The sequence below is a fragment of the Narcine bancroftii genome, chromosome 10, assembly GCF_036971445.1.
Source record: "Narcine bancroftii isolate sNarBan1 chromosome 10, sNarBan1.hap1, whole genome shotgun sequence".
NCBI lineage: Eukaryota > Metazoa > Chordata > Chondrichthyes > Torpediniformes > Narcinidae > Narcine > Narcine bancroftii.
The window spans coordinates 94632292-94655249 of NC_091478.1; the positions used below are offsets into that span (position 1 = coordinate 94632292).

The 22958-nt window shown below is 41.1% G+C and overlaps 1 protein-coding gene across 6 annotated transcripts in view; it reads right to left on the reverse strand.

The window, feature by feature from the left end:
- The window catches only part of zc3h18 (zinc finger CCCH-type containing 18), a 169340-nt gene that overhangs the window by 131528 nt on the left and 14854 nt on the right, over window positions 1-22958 (reverse strand). For 4 of the 6 annotated variants that reach the window (XM_069901979.1, XM_069901976.1, XM_069901977.1 and 1 more), the window contains 5 exons: window positions 16851-17554; window positions 9252-9336; window positions 6770-6918; window positions 2811-2825; window positions 434-526 (listed from right to left, as the gene is read on the reverse strand). In XM_069901979.1, the coding sequence (XP_069758080.1) occupies window positions 434-526; window positions 2811-2825; window positions 6770-6918; window positions 9252-9336; window positions 16851-17537 (1029 nt within the window). In that variant the 5' untranslated portion in view covers window positions 17538-17554. The remainder of the gene's footprint in view (window positions 1-433; window positions 527-2810; window positions 2826-6769; window positions 6919-9251; window positions 9337-16850; window positions 17555-22958) is intronic. The other 2 variants (XM_069901981.1, XM_069901980.1) reach the window with 1 other exon arrangement.

Here is a 22958-nt window from a genome sequence, read left to right on the forward strand (position 1 = left end):
CAAAGTACAAACTGAGATATCCTTGTAAAACTGAGTAATATTATGACAATGTTTTAGTCTTTACATTTTCCCTCATTTCTTTTTATTCTGCATTCTGATCTAGAAGCTTGAATATTTGCAGAGGTGAAAGACATTTTGTTTGATGTATTACTTGCCACAAGTCAAACATTAGCTGTAGTTGCAAGGCCTTCAATTAAAAATGGCCACTTTTGTCATAAGCCTCCTCGAGACCAACAGTGTGGTTTAATTCACTGCTCCCTTGCCCGAAACTCAATTTTGGGTTCAAACCACTCCAGACACTGGAACCCAGAATTCAGCACAGCACTTCAGAGCAGAATCAGGGAATGCTACTTTGTTCTAAGGGAGTGAGTCCTCTGTCAGCATCAAGAATAATTAATTATTTTGTATTACCTCGGGCACATTTATTAGTTACCTCTTTTGCATGTCGCAAACCTCTCTCCCATGCACTCTCTGCTGGAGGCTCTAATGGAATAGGAGGCATCAATTCTTCAATTACTGGAGTACCCTAGATTCAAGAGAAAAAATGCTTTGTAAAACCAAACCTTGTTAATGCTTAAACGCATACAAATAACAAATGATTTGAATTCCAAGCATGCCAGACACGTTTATAACCTATCTTAAAAAATGAACAATAACTTCTTTTGGCAGAACTGGAAATTGCAGCGTTTACTAGAGGCATGACATCAAACTTTATCAGAATGGACAAGTTGGGCTGAAGGATCTTTTTCTGTGCTGTATAATTGATGACTAAATTTAAATTGTTTCTGTCTTCCCAAGTTTTAACATAGACAATGCTTGAGTTACTTTTCTTGCATTCTGCTTGTATTTTAAATTTCTAACATGCTGCTTTGCCCATCATTCTTTCGAGATCATCAGGCAAGTCCACATCATTCATTTCCCACACCAACATTCTAAAATGGGCCAGCAATGCCAAATTATCATACACATGGAACAAAGCATAATCCAGCATTAATTCAACAATATATTTGCAGGCCAGTCACCCAAATAATCGATTGAGATTTGACCTCAACTATTTAGACCTTCAGGTAGAAATCACCATTATAGGACCATTACAGGCCTTGCAATTTATAGCACTGAGCTTCAAGATGACAGCTATAAGTTTTTAGGGGCACTCAAGGAAATCTGCCTGTGAAGCTTCAGGTATGGAAAGCTCAGGTTTAAACTGCATTGTGAAGTAACATTGAATTTTCAATTTCAAACTGAATTGTTCAAAGGTCCCATACATCATGTATTGTGGTCATATAAAACTTGGCTGCAGATTACTCTTCCAAACAATGGATATTTTTTCTCTGTTTGCAAAACCACATGGCCCCTCTGAGGACAACAAACTTCAACCAGAAATTTAAAACTCTGGCACCAGTTCAGCCAAAAGAGTTCTTGAGCCTGGACAAGCTGGTCCATTAACATCTATTTGTAAAACTCTCACAAGCACCTCCCATCGTCTCTGCAAAGCCAACTACAAACATGAAGTGTACCCTTGCATAGCTCTTGCATGGCAAATAAGATGTTGGTTTGTGAAATGTGATCTGATATCTAAACTCATAATCTTCCCCTTTTAAGAAAGATTTTATCATAATTTTATTACAGATGGAGCCTGGCAACAGTTAGATGCTTGGCTGGAGACAGGCACCTGGAACAGGGCTAAATCTGTGCCCAAGCAGGAAGCACCTCATCTTGGGCCCTCTTACCACGAGGTAAAGCCTATGTTTTAGTTCATGTCCAGTGGTTACAACCACATTATAAATAATCCATACAGAAGCAACATCCATTCCAGACCTCGAGCTTCAGTGTGGAAAGTCAAGACCTTTAAAGACAATCCCAATAACAAATCTGAACATCAAACTACTCTTGTGACATGAAAACTCAGATATTGCAACCATGAGTGAGACCCAATCAGGAGATAGTCAGTTTAAAGAAAAAGGCAGGGTGTACACCACCTTTTAGAGGGACAATCAAGCAGAAATACTCAGCAGGTTCTGACAAAGGGTCTTTCACTTGAAATATTAGCTTTGTTTTTCTTCTAACAGATATGGCCTAACCCACTGAATACTTCTAGCATTTTGTTTCCAGCTTCTGCATTTTTTTTATTTTCACTATTAAAATAGTTGCTCTCTAAGAAATCATATATTCAAAATATGCAAATCTTCAATAAGAATAAGGCTGTCAAGGCCTAATGAACTGCAGGAAATCCTTCCACAGCTCTAAATATATTCTGCGCACACATTAAGCCCTAACCACATGAAAATGAGAACGGGGAGGTAGTCAAGAGAGGAGTGGGACAGAATAATTACAAGTAAAAGCTCTACAAGACGCAGATTTAAAAATTGGGATTAACTCATTGCTAAGACAAAGGAGTCATAAATTCACAAGGGTATATTTTTGTTTCATTAACCCACATTGTTTAATCAGAAGTAAAATTAGAACCACACTCAGGACCCAAAACCACTGTCTTATTACAAATTTAGGAGTTCAAATCCAATTCAATTGCCTGAGAACTTAACATGTTTAATAGGATCACTTTTTATGAGCCCATCCATTTTTCTATTAAAACCTGCAATAGGACTGCAAGGATTTTAAGAACTTCACCTAGATGGCTCAAGCCACAGAAAGTAAAAGCTTGCTCGTTTACTCCTCCTGTTTTTCTTGGGCTTGACAATTTCTCCTATATTTTGACTTTGAAATCTTCTGGTAGAACGTAAATTTTAATGAACCACACTGCTGAACAATTACTTCAAGATTTCAAAGATATAATTAAAATTTGGACTCACCAAGACATGAGTTTCCTAGAAAGATTAAAAAAAAAACAAGGCTGTTAAAACAGTAAAAACAAGCAGGTTAGTTTAAAATGTCTGTTCACCTCAGTTGGAAAAACTTGCATAGCTGGATGAGTATGAAGTATGAAGAAATATTGGGGTGAAAAACAATTCGTGTTTATTGGTGGAGTTCAGCATCAAGTCTATGGACAATTGACCTCCCCACTCGAGTTGACACCAGTTTGGCAATCCTGCCAGTGGGTTAGGAGGCTTTTCTGGCTTTTCTCCACAGTAATTGCTCCATGCTTGATATCTATTCTCTTAAAAACTTTTCTTTATTACTATGGTTTGGTTAATTTTTAAGATTCTTCTCAACCACATCTACAATCTTGGAATGGTGTTAAACTTTTCTCTTCATTATTGCACAGGTGTGTATAATAGAAGCTCAGTGACCACACCTTCCCACTAATCTTGTATTAGCAATACAAATTCATTCAGTTTATGAGCAAAGGGTACAGCATAGCTAAAAGTCTATTCCAAAACTCCATCCCATGAAACTCTTAATAGATCATTGTAATAATGAGGTGACCTGCAGGTTGGAGAACACAAGGAATATGCAAGCTAATGTTTTTCAGCCTCAATAGTCACTTTATTTGTTGCCAAAATATCAGGTCTACTGATGGTTTTATTTTGATGAGTGAAAATAGCCAGAATATGCCTTTTTCTAAGTAAGGAAATCTGCAGATGCTGAGGTTGAGTAGATTACACAAAAGTGTAATCACGTTTGGCACCCGAGTCCTTCTCAAGGAATCGGAAAAAAAAACAGGTGGGAGGATGGGGAAGGGGAAGAATGCGGGCTAACAGGAAGTAATAGGCGGGGGAGAAGAGAAAGAAGCTGAGAAGTAATGGGGAAGGAGACAGAGGGCTAAGAACGGTAGCTCTGAGTGGAGAAGGGGTGGGGAGGTGGAAGAAAAGAGAGGGGGAGGCATTTAATGGAGATTGGATGTCAGTATTGATGGTGTCCCATCCTTCCTCCTTTCCAGATCCCCCACACTTTTATTCAACAGTCTACCTATTTTTACAGATTCCTGACAAAGACTTAAGCCCAAAACTTTGATTGCCTTTCTTCCTATGGTTTAATGCGTGACCCGATGACCTCATTTAACATCACAAGGATGATGCGCCAGGGTGTATATTTGGAGGCCAAATTCGAAGTCATCATCAGCTCACACAAGTCTGTGTGGGGTACACTCAAGCTTCTGTAACTTCTCCAACATCCTGCCCAAGGACAAAAATATGCCTTCTCGTACCCTTCTCCTTGACAGTAAGATCTACAAGACTGAGGAAAACAATAATTACTTTCCATATCTTGGTAATTACCTTTGGGACAGTCATTAACAAAAGTAATTGTCCAAAACTTATGCGAACAAATGTTCCAGCTATTATTGTTGTTTTCATTTTTAAAAATGGGTGGAATGATAGAAAGAGATCTTCTTTAACACCTCAAAATCCCTTGCAATAAAACTGAATTTGAACGCATTCACAGAAAACCATTGTGATACCCTAATTTTGAAACCATTGTGTATCAAAACTAGGAATTAAACCTCGCACAAAACTAATGGTCAACTGGTCAGCAGTGATCTATAAACCTACAGTCAATAATCAATGCACTGGAGAGGTGGCATCAAGTTATCTGCAGAAAAGCCTCCTAACCCACTGGCAGGATTGCCAAACTGGTGTCAACTCGAGTGGGGAAGTCAATTGTCCATAGACTTGATGCTGAACTCCACCAATAAACACTAGTTGTTTTTCACCCCAATATTTCTTCAGTTTTGAACATTTGGTACACACATTGACTAAAGAGCCAAATGGGATTATAACTGAATGTCCAGTTCAGAATCCTGCTCAGAGTAATTGAATAAATATTCGAGGTTTCTCATGAAAACAGTGACATTGCAATGAGTCATGAAAATTCTTGCCCTGACAGAAGAGAGTTGCAGCATCTGTTAAGACACCAAGCACATCCAGTATCAATGATGTGTGGAGCTCTTGTGGACATAATGAAAGAACACAACAGAGTCTCGAGCACCACTACCCACACCTATGGCAGAGACCATGATTCCCATGTAGGACTAGTCAGTCCCCTCAGTACTGAGGTGGAAACTGGTCATTTTCAACTCTGCAGCTGTGGAAGATACAAAACATTTTCATCAGAACAGAAATGCTCTCTGACTCAAGATGGATCATAAATAATGCTTTTGTAAATTTCATCCACAACAACACCCATACTACACACATTAATTATATCACTTGACTGAAGGATTTTATCTGCTGATCGGGTGCAAGAATTAGAATTGATTAGAGTCAGGATGCAGGGGAGAGGTGATGGTGCCCAGGGGCGGTGAAGAAGGAAGAAGTAACAGGAATTCTTGATTTGGAATTTGAAACAATGTGTCTGCAGGGAGAGATTTACCTTACACAGGTGCTCCTCAACTTATAATGGGGTTCCATTCTGACAAACCATCAAAAGTTGAAAAAGAATACCATATCTACCATTTTTTTTAATATAATAAAATGTTGAATACCTTTATTCTACATTGAAAAAAACCATTAATGTACACAGCTGAAATCACACTGGACATGAAAAATGTTTGAAGCATTGAACTAAAATTAATTGCTGGATGGTGAGAATGTGAGAGAGTAGCATACCGCATTTCACAAGATCCGTAACATATCAGAATTCAAAATTAAAAGTACAGATTCAGACCATTGTAACTTAGAAAAATCGTAAGTCGGACCATCATAAGTAGGGGACCACCTGTATACTCAAGAATAGTTATTTTTTTTGGACCAATTTTTCAGGTCAAATTTGGGGGGGGGGGGGGGGGGTGGGAGAAAGGGGGTCCAACTTTTACATGGGACATACTTTTGACAGTGTTAAGTAACTGCATCGTTCAAGGCATTGGAAGCTTGGATGGAGAGATCCAGGTGGTAAGTCCGCGTTTGCGGCGCTGGGAACTCAAATGGGTGGGCGGCCAGCCAGCCAGTCCAGAGGAGAGAGTCTGTGGCTGGGGTATCATGAACTTGGATGGGTGGGTGGTCGAGGCAAAGGTTCACAGCCAGGGTGTAGGGAGTTCAGATGGGCAGGCAACTGAGGCGAGGGTTCACAGTCAGGGCATTTGGAGCTCGGATGGGCAGGCAGTGGGGGCCAAAAATAGGGGATGGTCTTTTACATGGATCATACGGAAAACGCACGATTTTTGGCCAAATGAAAGGGGGGGGGGGGGGGGCGTCAACTATTACATGACTATATACCGTACTGAAGATCTGTAGTGTGAATTGAAAGTTCAAGGGCAACCAACATGGACATTAATATTCTCAGTGATGAACAATCACATTTCAGAGTTCCGAGGATTATTTGCTACACATCTCCCCGATGTTTAGCATCACTATGGACAAGAGTAGGAGTAGACAAAACTGTAAAGTGTTTAATTGGGGAAGGGCTAATTATGATAGGATTAGGCAGGAAATAGGGATAGTAAAAACTGGGAACAGGTATTCTCAGGTAAATGCAAAGCAGAAATATGGAGGATATTTAGGGACCACTTGTACCACGTTTTGCAGAGTTGCACTGAGACGAGGAAAAGATGGGAAGGTAAAGGAATAATGGCTGACAAGAAAGGCTAGTCAAAAGGAAGTTTATTAATCAAATTGAGAGCTCATGACCAACATATGATAGTCAAGAAGGAATTTAAGAACAAAGCTAGAAGGAAGCCTTGTAATTGAAAACATGAGAAAAACTCTTTAGGCAGATGGAAAGAAATGTCATGACAAAGCTTTGTTAAAGTATAATCAAAACATGGGTTTGGAAGAGATAGAAGAATTAAAAGATACCAAATAAATGGTCACAGTGGCAAGAGGCTTGATAGTGGAATAGACAATGTGTGCTGGACATACAATGCTATCTATCTTACCCAAGGATTAGCCTGCATCAATGGGTGAGGTCCCAGGTGATGTCCTCCATTTGGTGAGAAAGGATCTGGTTTGGCTATCAGCGAGTAGTTTCCTTTGTCATTAATTCCCGGATGGATAAACCGACAATTATTTCCCCAGGTACAATTACCTACAAAATAATTTTAATCAGAAAGATGAAATAACCAAAATATAAAAGACATGTTTCAATCCAAACAAGGGAAAAAAAAACAAATAAAAATTTAATGCAAGGTATTCAAAGTATTCAGCTTTTCCTAAAACAATGCTATTTTAAAGAGCACGTCCTTCATCAGCTGATGCATACTCTTGATCTTTCTCCACAATAGCAGCAACTCACTATCACTCACTCTTGTCCTAGTCACAGTTCCATTTCACCCTTTATTACATTCAGTCATTCAACAAAAGATCCTCTCCACCCTTTCAGGCAACACTAAGAACAAAAAAAAATCTCCTATACTCCATATTCCCCCTCCCCCCCACTTCATCTTCCTCTGAATACCCCCACCCACCATCATCTCTCCCCAAAACAATGCCTTATTTTCATTCACACCCTACTGATTTACCCCAGTGGGATCCCAAACTATAGAGGCCACAGATTCATCATCACACATCTCCATCACAACTAATTATTTCAGCTCTTCTTCAACCCCCTTTGTCACCCTGTTGTTCTTTTTAGCTGTGAATATTTAACCCATATTCCAAATTCTTTCCCCTATCTTCAGGATTCTCAATCTATCTGAACCTCCTCTCTGAGACAATTCAACAACTACTGGCGTTACATTAACCAATTTAATTATTCTACACTTGCACAACAGCTCAATTTGCTGCATTCTGTTTATTAAGGATCAATCCACAACATCATCAAATCTGCTGACAAGGCTGGTGTTCTGTTGTGGCTTGGAAAACTGAAATCTCCCTTGCAAAAGCTAAACACCAGTTCTCTGATGCATCCATTTGGATCACGACCCCACCATTAAAGATCAGGTAATTGTTTCCCAGACGATCACAAACCTCCTGTCCTCTGGAGATCTTCCCTCCACAGCACTGGCCTCAGTACCCCTAGCCATTTCTATCTTCTCAAGATTTCCAAGCAGAATTGTTCTGGCAGAGCCAACATAGCTTGTTTCTTGTTTTTTTTACCATGAATCTATTCTTTCTCTTTGTCCAACCCCTTCTCACTTGTATCTGTCACATCTCTGATGCCTTATATTATCCCAGGTTCCCAGGACAAACTGGCTCTTTCCATCATGTACATCAAATTCCTCTCCACCCTGTCCCACAGCAGGATGGCTAGAGGGTCCCTCTCATCTTCCTTGATCAGAGCCTAAACAGTTCCACTCTACCATCAAATGTTTGTTCTGTCTGAAGTTGTTCTCACGTTGAACAACTTCTTTCGTTCTCTTTGCTGAAAGGTGCAGCCGTGGAAATGCACCTAGGTCCAAGTTTAGCCTTGATAAATAGATGTTGCCTGACCTGCTGAGTCACTCCAGCTTTACTCTGATTCCAGTATCAGCAATTCCAAGTCTCTCTAAAGACAAACATCAACTCCACTCTACTCTGTCATACCCAGCGTTTTACATATATTATAGCACAGTATAGGCCCCTTACCCTACAATGATATGCCAACCTATATAAATTTACTCCATAACAATCTAATCCTTCCCTAACTCACATTCGTAAATCTATTTCGCATTTGTGACCACAATCCGAGAGGCACACAACTGGTTGCAACCTTCCTCAGTTTTAATTTATTTAAGTTTACTGTTCCTCATACAACTAGTTATTAGTAAATCTCATATTTAATTTTGTTTACTACCCTCTTAACCCAAAACTGGGTTATGAGATACTTTAGGGGGTGCCACTGCCCCAAACCTGCTCCACCATTCAACAAGATCATGGATAGTCTAATTGTAACCACATTCCCACCTGGTCCCTGGAACTTTTCACACATTTGCTTATACATCTTTCTCCATATTTGCTGCATGATCTGACGACAAAAGCCATTGCATTGTTTACTGGAACAAGAGTTGATCCCACCTCCACTTGTACAAGTCATAGTTCTTTATTAATCATCAACAACCCGTCAAATTATAGGCTAGAAAGTGGTAAGGCAAGTTGAACAGTTATTTCTAATGAGCTACAAACTTTCATACAAAGGGTAATTTTGGACAAGAACAGCACAAACAATAGCCCTCCAAAACATTGCTTGTTTTATCATTTCTCCCAGAAGCTCAAGGCTATTACGCAATTCTAAAAAAAAATCACAATTCAGTTGTTCTCAGTTAATCTCCTGGGAGAACTGTGATGGACCAGTGTGATGTCAAGAATGTTTTAATGTTAATCTGTGGGGAGCTACCAGAAAACATTAATTAATTATTAGTGAGAGCTTCTGATAATTCCCTTCGATTATTGTAGTTTATTTCTTTGGAGCTCTAACTGTTCTCACCCGATGATTACCAGTACCTTTAATGTAGAATCTGCAGATGGGCTTTGGTCGGACTTTCCTCTCATTGGGATCTTTCACTTCACCTTCCTCAAGGTCATCATCCTAGCAACAGAAAGAAAGGTCACCACAGAATCCCAGGAAATTAATGTGAAAAGAGCAATTAGCCATCTTAAATAAATAGAATCAAGAGCAGAGCAGGAACAGATATTTAGATGCATGGCAAGGGAACGTTTAGAAGAGCATGCTAAACTCAGGCAAATGGGACCACATTGGTCACCATGTACAAGATGGTTCAAAAGGTCTGTTCCCATGATGTAAAACTACATCCCTTCAGCCTCCAATGGACAGACATATGGATAGCAAGGATTTAAAAGCCAAATTTAGGCAAATGGGACTAGCCATCTTGGTCAGCATGGACAAGTTGAGCTGAAGGGCCTGTTCAGTGCTTCATGGCTATGAATATGTTTGCAGTGGTCATATTGCCAATCTAAATTAATCTCATCTCTCTGCATATCTTTATTTTCCTTTCCTATTCAAATAGAGCAAAGAATAAAAGATTCAGTCCATCCTGTCTCCTTCTCCAATTAATAAATCACAGCAATTCCGCATCTCCGTTCTTCATTCTAGCACTAATTACATTTCTCAATTCCCTTAAGTATCTAAAAACATTGATCTGCCTCCACAGACCAAGCCTCCACAGCTATTGGACACAGAATTCCAAAAACTCACTTTGCTTTGGATAAAGAAATTTCTTATTTCTGTTCCAGATGGCTGATCCTTTAATTTAGGACTAATACTAATACTAGACACTCCACCTAGTGGTAGCAACAGTCCCTTGCTGTCTCCAAGCCCTTTATATATTTCAATAAGAAAGAATTGAATCAGAATTTATTGTCATAAACAAGTCATGAAATTCAGTGTTTTGTGACAGCATCATAGTGTAAACATTCATATTATAACCATCTTACAACATTACTATAAATAAAAAATAGTGACGATGGGTCCATAAAACTATTGATCATTCAGAAATCTGATGGTAGCAGGGAAGAAGCTGTCTTTGTGCTGTTGAGTACTCGTCTTTAGGCTCCTGTACCTTTTCCCCCGATGGTAGCAGAATGAAGAGGACATGGCCTGGGTGGTGGGCATCTTTGATAATAGAGGCTATTTTTTTAAGACACCTCCTCGTGTAGATGTCCTCGATGGAGTGAAGTCTGGTGCCTGTGATATCGCAGGCTGAGTTAACAACGCTCTGGAGTTTATTCTTGTCTTGAGAGTTGGCAAGCTGATTCATCTCCCTTCTATACGCTTCTTCATTCCCATTCATGATTCCGCCAACAACTGTGCTGTCGTCGGCAAACGTAGATGGCATTGGAATTGTCATGGGTGTATAGCGAGTAGAGCAGTGGGCTGAGCACTCATCCTCGATATGTGCCTGTGCTGATAATCAGTGAGGAGGAGATATTGTTTCCAATTCATATCGACTGTGGTCTTCCAATGAGATAGTCAAGGATCCAGTTGCAGAAGGGGATTCAGAGGCCTAAAGTCTGTCGGAATATTGGTAATGAAGGCCAAGCTGTAGTTGATGAAGAGCAACTGTACGTATGAATTATTATTTTCGAGGTGGTCCAGAGCTGAATGGAGGGCCTATGATATTCCATTTGCTGTGGAGTGATTGTGACGATAGGAAAACACCCTTTTATCTCCTTCAGCAGGCTGCAGATTCTGTGATTCATCCAGGGCTTCTGATTAGGGAGCATCTCCAAGATGTTGCAGAGGTCAGCACATTGCCTTCTTGGCCATTTCATCAATGGGTTTCACCCCTGGATCTTCTTTTCCATTACAGGTGGAAATGCGCTGGGTTCAGGTTGCTCTCCTGTGCCTTGCTCTTCCTCTGCTGGGGCAGAGGTACTGATGTCATGCAGATTTTGGGTTTTGTCCTGCTGCTGAACTTCAGTCGACTGACTGGACTGGTTTCTCAAAAAGTAGCTGTCGATGCAAGATCCCTGTTCCCCCTTCTTCAGGCATCCTTTCCTGCCCTGATGTATTTTCAGGCTTCTAGTGGAAGTAACCTTTGCCCAGCCACAAATGCAACTCTGGAGCTTGTGTCCTGCTGCAGCTGTTGCAGCCTCAGGTATGCTGATCATCCAACTCAGTAGGTGCTTTTAAGCTGCAGCACCTGGGTAGCCCTTCTGGGACCCAGGTGTGATTAAGCTGAGGGGGATAGCCCCAGTAAATCACCAATCTGGTGATTTAACGGGGATCCTGCCTGTGCAATGACGCGGTAAGTGACACGTCATGCAAACTAGTCTCCCCCGTTTCCCCCCCACCAGCTGTCAGTCGCTCCCCCACTGGTTGTCAGTCTCCCTCCCACCCTCAATCATGCTCCCCCCCCCCACACATGCAGCAGCCGACTTCTTGCCCCTTCCCCGCGGCAGCCAACTCCTTGCCCTTTGATTGTGGCACTCTCCCCCCAGCCCCGGCCCTACAGCAGCGACCTCTCTCTCTCTCTCTCTCTCCCCTCCCAATCACAGCAGGCACTTCACCCAGAGGTTTTCTGGTTACACCAGCGCATAAGCACTGAAATCATTGGAACAATCGGGTTGTCCATTTTCAGTTTTAAGCCGCAGGAGGACACGACCTAGGTGAGTATTACTGGGTTCCCTGACTACCTCCAAGGTAGGGCAGGGACCCAGTTGAATTGAGATGACCCTGAGCGGGTCAGACCCTTTCAACCTGCTGCGTGAGTGGACCGCTAACTGGGCAAATTGCACCTTATTTGCTAGATCCTGCTTCTGTGGGAAGCTAGTCCACAGAAGCCCCAGTGGGATCTGATCCCTCCTGCCCGCTGTCTTTCTATGCTTTCGCAAGGTCTTTTCCTCATTGTCAGCTGCTCTTCCACAGAAGTCACTGGTTCTCCAGATGATCAGGTATGTTATGTAAGACTAGATGTTAATATCCCTTTTTGCACTCCTGAGACTTGCTGCCTTAGACACTGCAGGGTAGCTAATGTAGCAGCATGACCAGGAAGCTGATAAGGATTGAACAGTAGCTGATGACATGGTCTGGACTGGAGGTTTTTTTAAAAAAATTTTATTTTTCACACTATAAACCATATTGACCAAGATACACACAGACACTTTTCCTCTTAAATACATACAGTGTCGATTTCTCCCCCTTTTTCCCCCCTCCCTTCCCCCCATTTATCTATAAGATACATCAAACCCACTAAACAATGTGGCCACTTCACAAAAATAAACAAGAAATTTCACTGAGTCAGTTCTTTTCATTACCTTCTCCTTCTGTCATTTTAGGTGGTGGAAGTCCACGGTAGGATTTCTCTATTGTGTTTCATGTTTGGCTCCCATATTTGTTCGAATATTGTAATGTTATTTCTTAAATTATATGTTATTTTTTCTAATGGAATACATTTAGTCATTTCTAAATACCATTGTTGTATTCTCAAGTTATCTTCTAATTTCCAGGTTGACATAATACAGCTAGGGCTATCATAACAAATCTTTTTTGTGCTCCATCCAAATCGAGTCCAAATTCTTTGTTTGTTATATTACTTAGGAGGAAGATCTCTGGGTTTTTTGGTATATTGCTTTTTGTGATTTTATTTAATATCTGGTTTAGATCTTCCCAAAATTTTTTCACTTTCTCACATGTCCAAATTGCATGAATTGATGTTCCCGTTTCCCTTTTACAGCGAAAACATCTGTCTGGTCCCATTTATTTAACTTTTGAGGTGTGATGTACAGCCTGTGTATCCTGGACTGGAGGTTTTGGTGCAATGTGATCCCCAGAAGTCAGTATTCATTCAACGGTCATCTCTCCCTTTCCAGCAGCAACCTCATATCAACTCTATTCCAGAAGAATGTGCATGAACCATTCTCTAACAAAGAGATACCTTGTTTCTCATAGTGCAATAATGATACTTTACTACACTTGCAACTAACCTACTTGGCGGCTTAGGTACCAAGGCAGTTAAGGCCTTCCAAGTGATTGATCCTCCCTTATACCCATAGATACTCACAATAACCACATCCCTGACCACACCAACAAGATACCTACGTTTGCCATATCTTTTTGTGAATTCATTACAGAAATTTCCCCTCCCTTTCTGACATTAGAAAACTCCTACTTTTTAGTGATTTGGCTTCCAGAGTGTAACATGCAGAGGGTGTCCTTTTCCTAACTTTGGTTTCCTGCGGACTGGCCACACACTCTGTATATGTGGTGGTGCATCACAAATGTTCTTTAGATATGCCAAGGATCTGGACCTAGCTGCAGGAACATAACAGATTTCCCCCATTAAAAAAAGCTGGCACAGTGGATCAACTGCTTGTGGCAGAAAAGTGGCAATAATATAACAAAGGATTGTCACTAAGCATTCCTGGCCTCAGGAATGATCAGGAGGGAAAGGGAACAGCATCACTGATTAAAAATAATGCAATCCTAGGGAGAAAGGATTGTTCTTCGTGGGTAGATGGGTCCAGGGTGAGTGTCACTAACAATCTGTTAGGTTATTTTAAAAAAAACACTAATACAGTTGCATTTTCATCTCTTCTGCAAGCCACCAGCCAGTGGAAAGTTTGAGTCTAAAGCAATGAGATTGTCAAATGAACAGGTGCAGTGGAGGAACGATCCCTGAAATAAAAGGAAATTAAGTTTTCCAGCGATAAATCCCAAGAGCAGCAGCTGAGCTGCAAAAAGAAACATGGGTCCATAAGGAGTGTGAGAATTTGGGAAATGAGGGAATAGGGTGGAGTGAGGAATCTCATACCTTCCATTAATTGCCAGGAACAGTTTAAAATGCCAATACAGCATACCTTTACCAACTCAGGAGGTGGCATCAATATTCAAACAAAAGGACATAACTGATAATAAAACAGGTGCTTCTATTATTTCTGCTGTCAATTAGCTAAATGAAAGGATTTTTCATTAGAATAAGCACTGCTTGGAATGAAATTGGGTCCCTAGATCAACTATCATTCTTTAGTTGAAGGCTAATTCAAGGCAGGAGAGTGCCATTCAATGCCTCCCTTGCACAACGTGGGAAGTCGGACACTTCCGAGGTCCACAGCAACATGTATAGAAGGGTATGCACCAGCTGACACTGATGAAGCTAGAACGGCAGTCGGATTTTCTGGTCAAGGATAACACATTTAATGAAGTGGTCACCCTGCAGAAAAAGAATGTATATTTGAGAAGGGAATGAACGTTGGCCAGACGGAGTGGTGGAAGCAGGCAGTGCAGGAATCCTCTATGGTCGCTCCTCTCTCCAGCAGATAATTCTGTTTTGGGTGCTGTTGGGGTTAAGACGGGCTCCCAGGGGAATAGAGCAAGAGCTGTGTTTGTGGCACTTTACACAAGGGAGGGAAAAAAAAGTATGGCAGACCTACAAGTTATGGGGGAAACAGATAAAACAAGACTCCAATGTGGTGTGTAAACATCAGGTCCTCAAAGATCATAAACTCAGGGTTACCTGCAGTGCTACATTCTAGTAAGTACAGGAACAGGAGAATAGAGCTGATGAATGTGCAGTTAAAAAATATTCAAGATGGTGCGAGAGAGGGATTTAGATCCCTGTGACATTAGGTCTAGATATTAGATACTTCACACAGACACACATAACAGGGGTGTTCCAGTGCTGCTGGAGATAATTTACACAAGAGTGGCCTGGGGGGGGGGGGGGGGCGCGGGGGTAAATGGGAAAGAGAGGCAAGGACAGTAATGAATGCAAGAACAGCATAAAAAAACAGAAGGCAGGAAAATTTGTATTAAATAGATTTAATGAGGAAGCCTCTATCAAATCTTCTCTCATTCTTTAGTGTTTCAAGAAAACTTGCTCACTTTCTCCAGTCTAATCGGAGATTGCTGAAATCTTTATTCTATCTGGTCAAGTCAACTTGTATTTGAATCACAGGAAATGCAAAGTAGAACAAAAATGAAAAATACGAGGATGAAGTAGATTGAAAGAGTAAGTAAGGGGAGCATAGGAGATATTCACTCCCCCCTTATGAGGCAAATGGAGTTGGGGGGGGTGGGGAGAGAGGTTCTCCCTGCTGTGTAATAAATATTATCTTTTAATTTCTAGGATGAAGGCATCTCTGACAAGGGCAGTAATATTTCCCACCCTGTAGGTTTTTGCATGTTAGCCAATGCTCTGCAAACATCCAACATATATAGTGGAAGCATGCATTCAAAGGGCTCAAAGGTTTTACAACCCAACTAAGGCTTATGTATTACTGTGAGGTTTGAATTAAGATTATGCAAAGTATTAAAAATCAGATTATTTCTTTACATATTATGAATGACATTGACTATGTGGGTGCATCAAAAGGTGGAAAACAGACAGTGTATTAGCATGACTGCATGAGAATGACAAAAGTAAACACCATAGGAATGGACGTAGAATGTCCCCGAGATCATTCCACTAGGATCATGGCTAAAATGACTTATAGACCCAATTCTACTTCCATGCCTATAATCACAGGACCATAAGATAGCCAGTATGGTTAGCCATTCAAATCATGGCTGATGTATTTTTCCTTTCAATCCCATTCTCCAGCCTTCTCCTCAATAACCTTTGACACCTTTACTAATAAAGAACATCAACCTCTGCTTTAAATATACCCTACAAACTGGCTCCATAGACATATGAGGCAACAAATTCCACAGATTCACAACCCTCTGAGTGTTTTTTAAAAATCTATTCTAAAGGGATATCCTTTTATTCAGAGGTTGTTCCCACTGGTCCTAGACTCTCTCACTACTAAAAACAACTTCTCCACATCCACTTTATCCATCCCTTTTAATGTTTCAATGAAAATTCCCCCCCACCTACCCTCATCCCTCTAAAGTTCAGCAAGTTATTAAAAGTCTTGTATGGCTGGTTTGGCAGTAAAGGTCCACAAGAACCACCTCAGTTCTATTTCCTATTGGGTGGCTCTCTCTCGAGCATTACTTCAAAGGAGTAGGTAGGTTAGAGGACATTTACAAGACTACAAGGCAGTTATTTTATACCAAGGAATACAAAATCATGAGGGGTACAGATAACATGAATGGTCATAGTCTTTCTTCCAAGATAATGGAACTCAAAACTTGAAGGCATAGATTTAAACTGAGAGGGGAAACATTTAAAAGAGACACGAGTGGCAACTTTTTCCATACAAATGGATTGAGAAGCCACAGGAAGTTACAATGTTTAAAAGACATTTGGACATGCACGTGGATAGTAAAAGTTTAGAGGTATGTGGGCCAAAGGGATGCCCACATGGGACAAGCTTGGGATTTGGTCAGCAAGGATGAATTGGGCCAAAGGCCTGTTTCTGTGCTCAATAACTTTCATGTTGTGAATGGAGTAGGACTTGAAAAGGAACTCCAAGCCATTTTGAACCATGTTCAGCAATGATCAAATGAGGAAAAACAAGCATTTGTATTGTTTCAATGTTTTAGAATAATGTGAGTAAAATTCCCATAACAGGGGTCCATAATACATGAATTGGTCGGTCAATTCCCTAAATGGTCAAAAAAAATATAATAACTACAGTACAAATATATAATCATTATAAATGCAGTGTGCATCACTTAGGACAATTTGAAATTCATACCTCAACCTCTCCTTCATCAAGTTCCCCATCATCTTCATCCTTTTTTCTCTCCCGGAACGCTTCTTTTCTGTCTCTTTCAGATTTTTTCTCCTCAGGTTGACTTTTTTCAATCTCTCCCTCCTTTGGCGAGTCACTGCCTTTCTCCTCAGTGCTTTGTTTCTCACTGTCTTCTGTGACAGCCCCTGGCTGTTCTTCAGGAACCTCCTCATCATAGTCCAGCTCATGCTCATCCAGGTCCCTGATGACAGAAGATGCTTCATCCTTAGAATCATTTGCAGCTTCCTCGTTGACTTGCAAATCCTGTTTTTCAGAAGTGCCTTTTTCAGTTCGCTCAGCACTAGAAGTTCTTTTTGGACTTGCCACATTGTTGCGGTGTGCATTAAGTTGCTCCTCATTATCAACATCATTTCCACTTTCTTCACTGTAATCACCTTCTTCTCTCAACTTTTCCCCCTCCTCCACCTCTGATTCGCGAGCTTCCCCATCAGGGTCAGGTTCACCTAGACTATGAACCTCTGCATCACTGCAATGATCAATGTCCTCAGAATCTACACCCTCATTATCCGTAGGTTTGTCTATATCCTCCTCTTCATCATTTGCATGCCCCCCCTCAAGCAATAGGTCATCATCAGAGAGCTGGCCATCAGGGGAATGGGGGTCACGATCAGGACTATCAGAGACATCCATTGGAGAGTAATGTTATTCTGTTGTAAGAAAAGAAGACATGAATACATTTCACCCAAAGGGCAGGACCGCAGCTTCTCCATAATACAGCTCATCATCAATTTTAGCACACAAAATGACATTGTTTGAGGCTCCTCGAGAAGTACTATTCAATACACTTAAACTGCTGTCATGAGTTGTCTATTTTCTGTGACACAAAACTTCATCATTGGGACATTTATTAATTCAACCTAGTATCTGTTAAGTGACAAAAATAAACTAAAGCAGGGATGCATATTGGCCAGAAAGACAAATAACAAACAAGAAATCAGTGGCAGTAGTAATGCAAGCCTTAGCCAGCCATCAGCCAGATGAAAATTCCAAAGGCTGAATTATTGAACAAGGAGCAAAAATAAAATCATAACCAGGATTGTTGGCAAAACAAAAGACATTTACAATTCACACCTTAACCACCGTGAAGAAAAAAGGCAGTGGGCACATGAGGAACCTAGAGGTGGTGATATTCCATACCGCCTTGAGGTGGTGGTAAAATACCCCCGTAACTTCATTACCGGGTGTGAATCACCAAGAGAATATCTTCAAAATACATCAGCTCAAGGTGGCTCTCCCTTCAACAATTAGAAAAGCTCACATTCAATGTATTAACTACAACATGGGAGGGAGCAGCACTGATAAAATAAGATCTTGCAAAGCTCAAGTATTAAGTCGAGGTGTATCTGACCAGCTGAAGCAGAGACTACCTGGACAGGACAAGTGTATTTGTGTAGTATCAAAATTACCACAATTAAGACAACTGGACAGGTTCACGAATAAGAGAGATTTAGAGGGACGGATATGAGATAAATGGGACGAGCTCAGAAAGGCACCATATTTGGCATGGAAGAATGGGCCAAAAGGCCTGCTTCTTTGCCTTATGACTGTAGTTCCTTTTCCACTGGCACCTTGTCCCAGAAATTATGTCAAATGAGGCCAGGGATTAACAGCCTCTACCCCTACTCATATCCCCGGCTTCAGTTGATTAAACCAGTGGAAAAAGGGCAACTTCCATCCATTCCATTCAAAGGTGGACTATCCCATTCCCGGGGATGTGTATGATCAGTGGAAAAGCAGTCAGTGTCCCAGTTAAAGGTGGCCTAATGGAAACAGCTCAAATGGCTTCCTATCGCAGGACATTGCATTGCCCAATTAACTAGGATTCCAGTGGAAAAGGGGCCTTATGATTTCAAGAAGCTCTTGTTACAACATGAACATCAAGGACTCAGAAGTTGCCACATTTTTAACAGTCTGTATCAAATTAACTAACCTCAGCCAGTACACCAGGTGAGAAACTGCTTATTTGATTAAATGCCATTGCCTTTTCAATTCCTTTTCCTACTCCAATCCTTGGCTTTTTCCACTGTCAAGAGTGAGGCCAATGAAAATTTGAGGGAAAATACTTCATATTCCACTAAATAACATCAACACTGAATTTCCAACTTCAGGTAACTAATCCTCTTTCTTCTTTTGTGTTACTTCCGTTCTCCCCATTCCTCTCCCATCTGCTTCTTCCCATATTTGGCCCATTTTCCACCATCCCTTCCTCCTTTCCCATCCCCACCCTCTTTGGTTCAATCCTCTTCTGCTGACATCACTCCACATCAACCCCCACCACGGTTCCTTCTAGTCCACCTGGGCGGCGCAATTAGCTACAAGGAGATACCAGAGGATTGAAGAATGCCAAATGTCATCCCCTTGTTTAAAAAAGGAACCGCATATTTCAGCGTATAAGCTGAGTTGTGAAACCCTAAAAAAAACCTCTCAAAAACTGGGGGTCGTCTTATATGCTGGATACACTTTTGAAACCTTAAATTCAGCTCAAAATCTAATCCGCGCTGATCTGGTGTATAAGTCGACCCTTAAAAACTGATTTAGTGCACATCAACCCTTGAAAAGCCAAAAAATCCGACTGTGACAGATTATTGAAAACAACACAATTAGCACCCATCAAAATCGCCATCATTGTCTTCAGAAACATTTAGAACCCTTCAAAATCATTCTTGCTATCATCATCTGAAGCAAAGATGGCAGCAAGCAGTTGCCCCAAAAATGCAAGCACATCCATACTCTCACAGTCATCATAGGGGTCCCAGTCTGCATCTGATGAGGCAGTTTCAACTTCGTCAACAGTGTCCCACAATAAATCATCTTCAGTGCCATCAATTGCACAAGAGATACTGCACTTTTTTTTTTTAATTATTTTATCACAGTCTCTATTTTAACTTTGTCCCATGCCTTGAGCAGGAAGTTACACAGCATATCAAGAGGCGCAGGACGCATTGCCCCACCTTTTCTAAGTGACTTTTCTGTACATGACATCCATGTATTCCATTTCCCATGCACATGGTCTTTGAATGGCTTGTTCAAGCAGACATCAAGAAGTTTCAATTTAGATGTCAAACCACCATGTAAGTATTATGTAGTGCTAATCTACTTCTAGTGTTCTCGGTTAAGTGGCTACAAAACATATCCCAGACCAGCAAACTCTGTTCTTTGTGTAAACCGCCTAGCCGCCTGTTCCACACATTGTCTACTTTTACACCATTTTCTTTCAACCATCCATCCTTTTTCATGAAAATGTATAAAAATACCTGCAGGGAATTCCAATTTTGGTTTAATTTTGCGTTTATCACAGCCACAGTAAACCTGGTCCTTTTGTGGCCTGTACTTCTGGTTTGCACAATTTTCACACCTTTCCATTCCACTGTTCTATTGCCTATCATATTGAAATTCATGGGGGTTGCGCCATGTTTCCGATATTTGCCAAAGCAAACTTGTGTTTATGTGGTTAAGTATAACTGGTGGAAAACTTACAACTTACAAGATCTTTTGGTAGTTTCTGTGCAATTTTTGCTTTTTTTTGGTATAATACCAGATTTTTCCTGTTCATAAAATGATTGCATCAGCCTACTGTAGCCTCAAAATCATCACCAACTTGGCCCACTGCTGTGAAAATGTTATTAATTTTATTTCAGGTGACTATGTAGCAATCTTGCCTCTGTTCACATATCCATTCTGCAATGCCATTTTCCAACTCTGGCCAACAAGAGATTCCTTTTCTCAAAGAATATTGCCTTTTTGGTATTTTTCTTAGTTTCTTCGTTCTGCCTCCAATCTCTTCCCAACTTCTTATGCACATCAAATTTTCTTGAAGCAGCACAGTTGTTGGTTTTCTTGGCCATTTTTGTCACTTTCAACTTAGAGCTCACTTCATATTTTCGTTATGGGCTGTGTTGCGATGGATCCTCCATGAAAGCAATCACCTCCAGCCAATGCTCAGCAGATCAACCTGCGTGATATATGGGGGTTGGCGTATACATCGGTCAATGGCCCATCTCAGGTAACATGAGCTTTGGAGGTCAACTTGTATGACGGTCAACAGGGCACCTCAAGCAGACAGAAAAAGGGTGTCGACTTATTCTCGGATATACCATAAATTCCTTAAAATGAGGCTGAAAAGGAGGGAGTTAACTTATACACCGGTCGACTTAAAACCCAAAACATATGGTACTAGGGAGAATCCTTAGAATTATAGACCAATGAATCTTGCATCAACAGTGGGCAAATTATTGGAGAAGATTCTTAAGGATTGGATTTGTGACTATTTAGAGATAGAGTCTTCTCAGGGACAGTTAGCACAGTTTGGTGCCTCATGAGCCTGAGTTTTTTGAGAAAAAAAATAAATGAAATTGATGAAGGTAGGGTGGTAGATGTGGTGTATCTGTATTCTAGTACGCCATTTGACAAGGTCCCCCATGATAGACATTCAGAAAGTCAGGATCCATTGAACCTTTGTTGTGTGGATTTAGAATTGGCTTGCCTGCAGAAAATGAAGGGTGGTAGTAGTAGACAGAATGTATGCTGTCTGGAGCTCAGTGACGACTGGAGTTCCGCAAGGATCTCTTTTTGAATCCAAGCTCTTATAATCAACCTTCGTCAAGTGGAGGGATGAGTCAGTAGGTTTACAGATAACACAAAGGTTGGAGCCATTGTGGATAGAGTAGAAGGTTGCCATAGGTTAAAACAGGATATAGACAGGATGCAGAGTTGGGCTTAAAAAGTGGCAGATGGAGTTCAATCCAGATAAGTGTGAAGTGATACATTTTGGAAGGTTAAACTTGAAGACAGAATACATGGTTAATGGCAAAATTCAACAGTGGAATAATGGGGGGGGGGGGGAGGGAAATCACATGATACCTTTTAAACCTATACCTATGATGAATCCTTTATCTCCCTTCAGGTGCTGGGGGAGCAACAAAATATAGTTGTAGGGGGTGACTTCAACTTTTGTTTGGACCCTATCCTGGACACATCAATGCAAACAGTATTAAGTGGGTGGGGAGGGGGGGGGGTGAAGGAGGGGGAGGGGGGAAAGGGGAGAAAATGACACTGTATATTCAAGAGGGAAATGTTTGTGTATTTTGGTCAGTATGGTTCATAATGTGAAAAATAAAATAATTTTTTTTTTTTAAAAATGCAAACAGTATCCAAAATAAGAAGCCAAATCCACTTTGGCTTTTATGAAAGATCTAAATTTGACAGATGCATGGAGGCAAGTACACCCTCGAACCAGGGACTACTCCTTTTATTCTGCACCCCACACTCCCATACAAGGATTGACCTCTTTTTGTTATCAACACATTTAATTGACAGAACATTAGAATCTGAATACCTATCTAGAACCTTGTCAGATCACTTGCCTCTGACTCTCTTTATTTTGATGCCAGAAAAATCAACTAATTCATAGAGGTGGTATCTCAATCCTACCCTACTCCAAAAATCAGAATTTTGCAAATTCATTAGAGGAAACTCCCAAAATGTTTGGCCTGGAAGTCAGCCTGAAGAAAACTGAGGTCCTCCATCAGCCAGCTCCCCACCATGACTACCAGCCCCCCCACATCTCCATCGTGCACACAAAACTCAAAACGGTCAACCAGTTTACCTATCTCGGCTGCACCATTTCATCGGATGCAAGGATCGACAACGAGATAGACAACAGACTCGCCAAGGCAAATAGCGCCTTTGGAAGACTACACAAAAGAGTCTGGAAAAACAACCAACTGAAAAACCTCACAAAGATTAGCGAATACAGAGCCGTTGTCATACCCACACTCCTGTTCGGCTCCGAATCATGGGTCCTCTACCGGCATCACCTACGGCTCCTAGAATGCTTCCACCAGCGTTGTCTCCGCTCCATCCTCAACATTCATTGGAGCAACTTCATCCCTAACATCGAAGTACTCGAGGTGGCAGAGGCCGACAGCATCGAGTCCACGCTGCTGAAGATCCAACTGCGCTGGGTAGGTCACCTCTCCAGAATGGAGGACCATCGCCTTCCCAAGATCGTGTTCTATGGCGAGCTCTCCACTGGCCACCGAGACAGAGGTG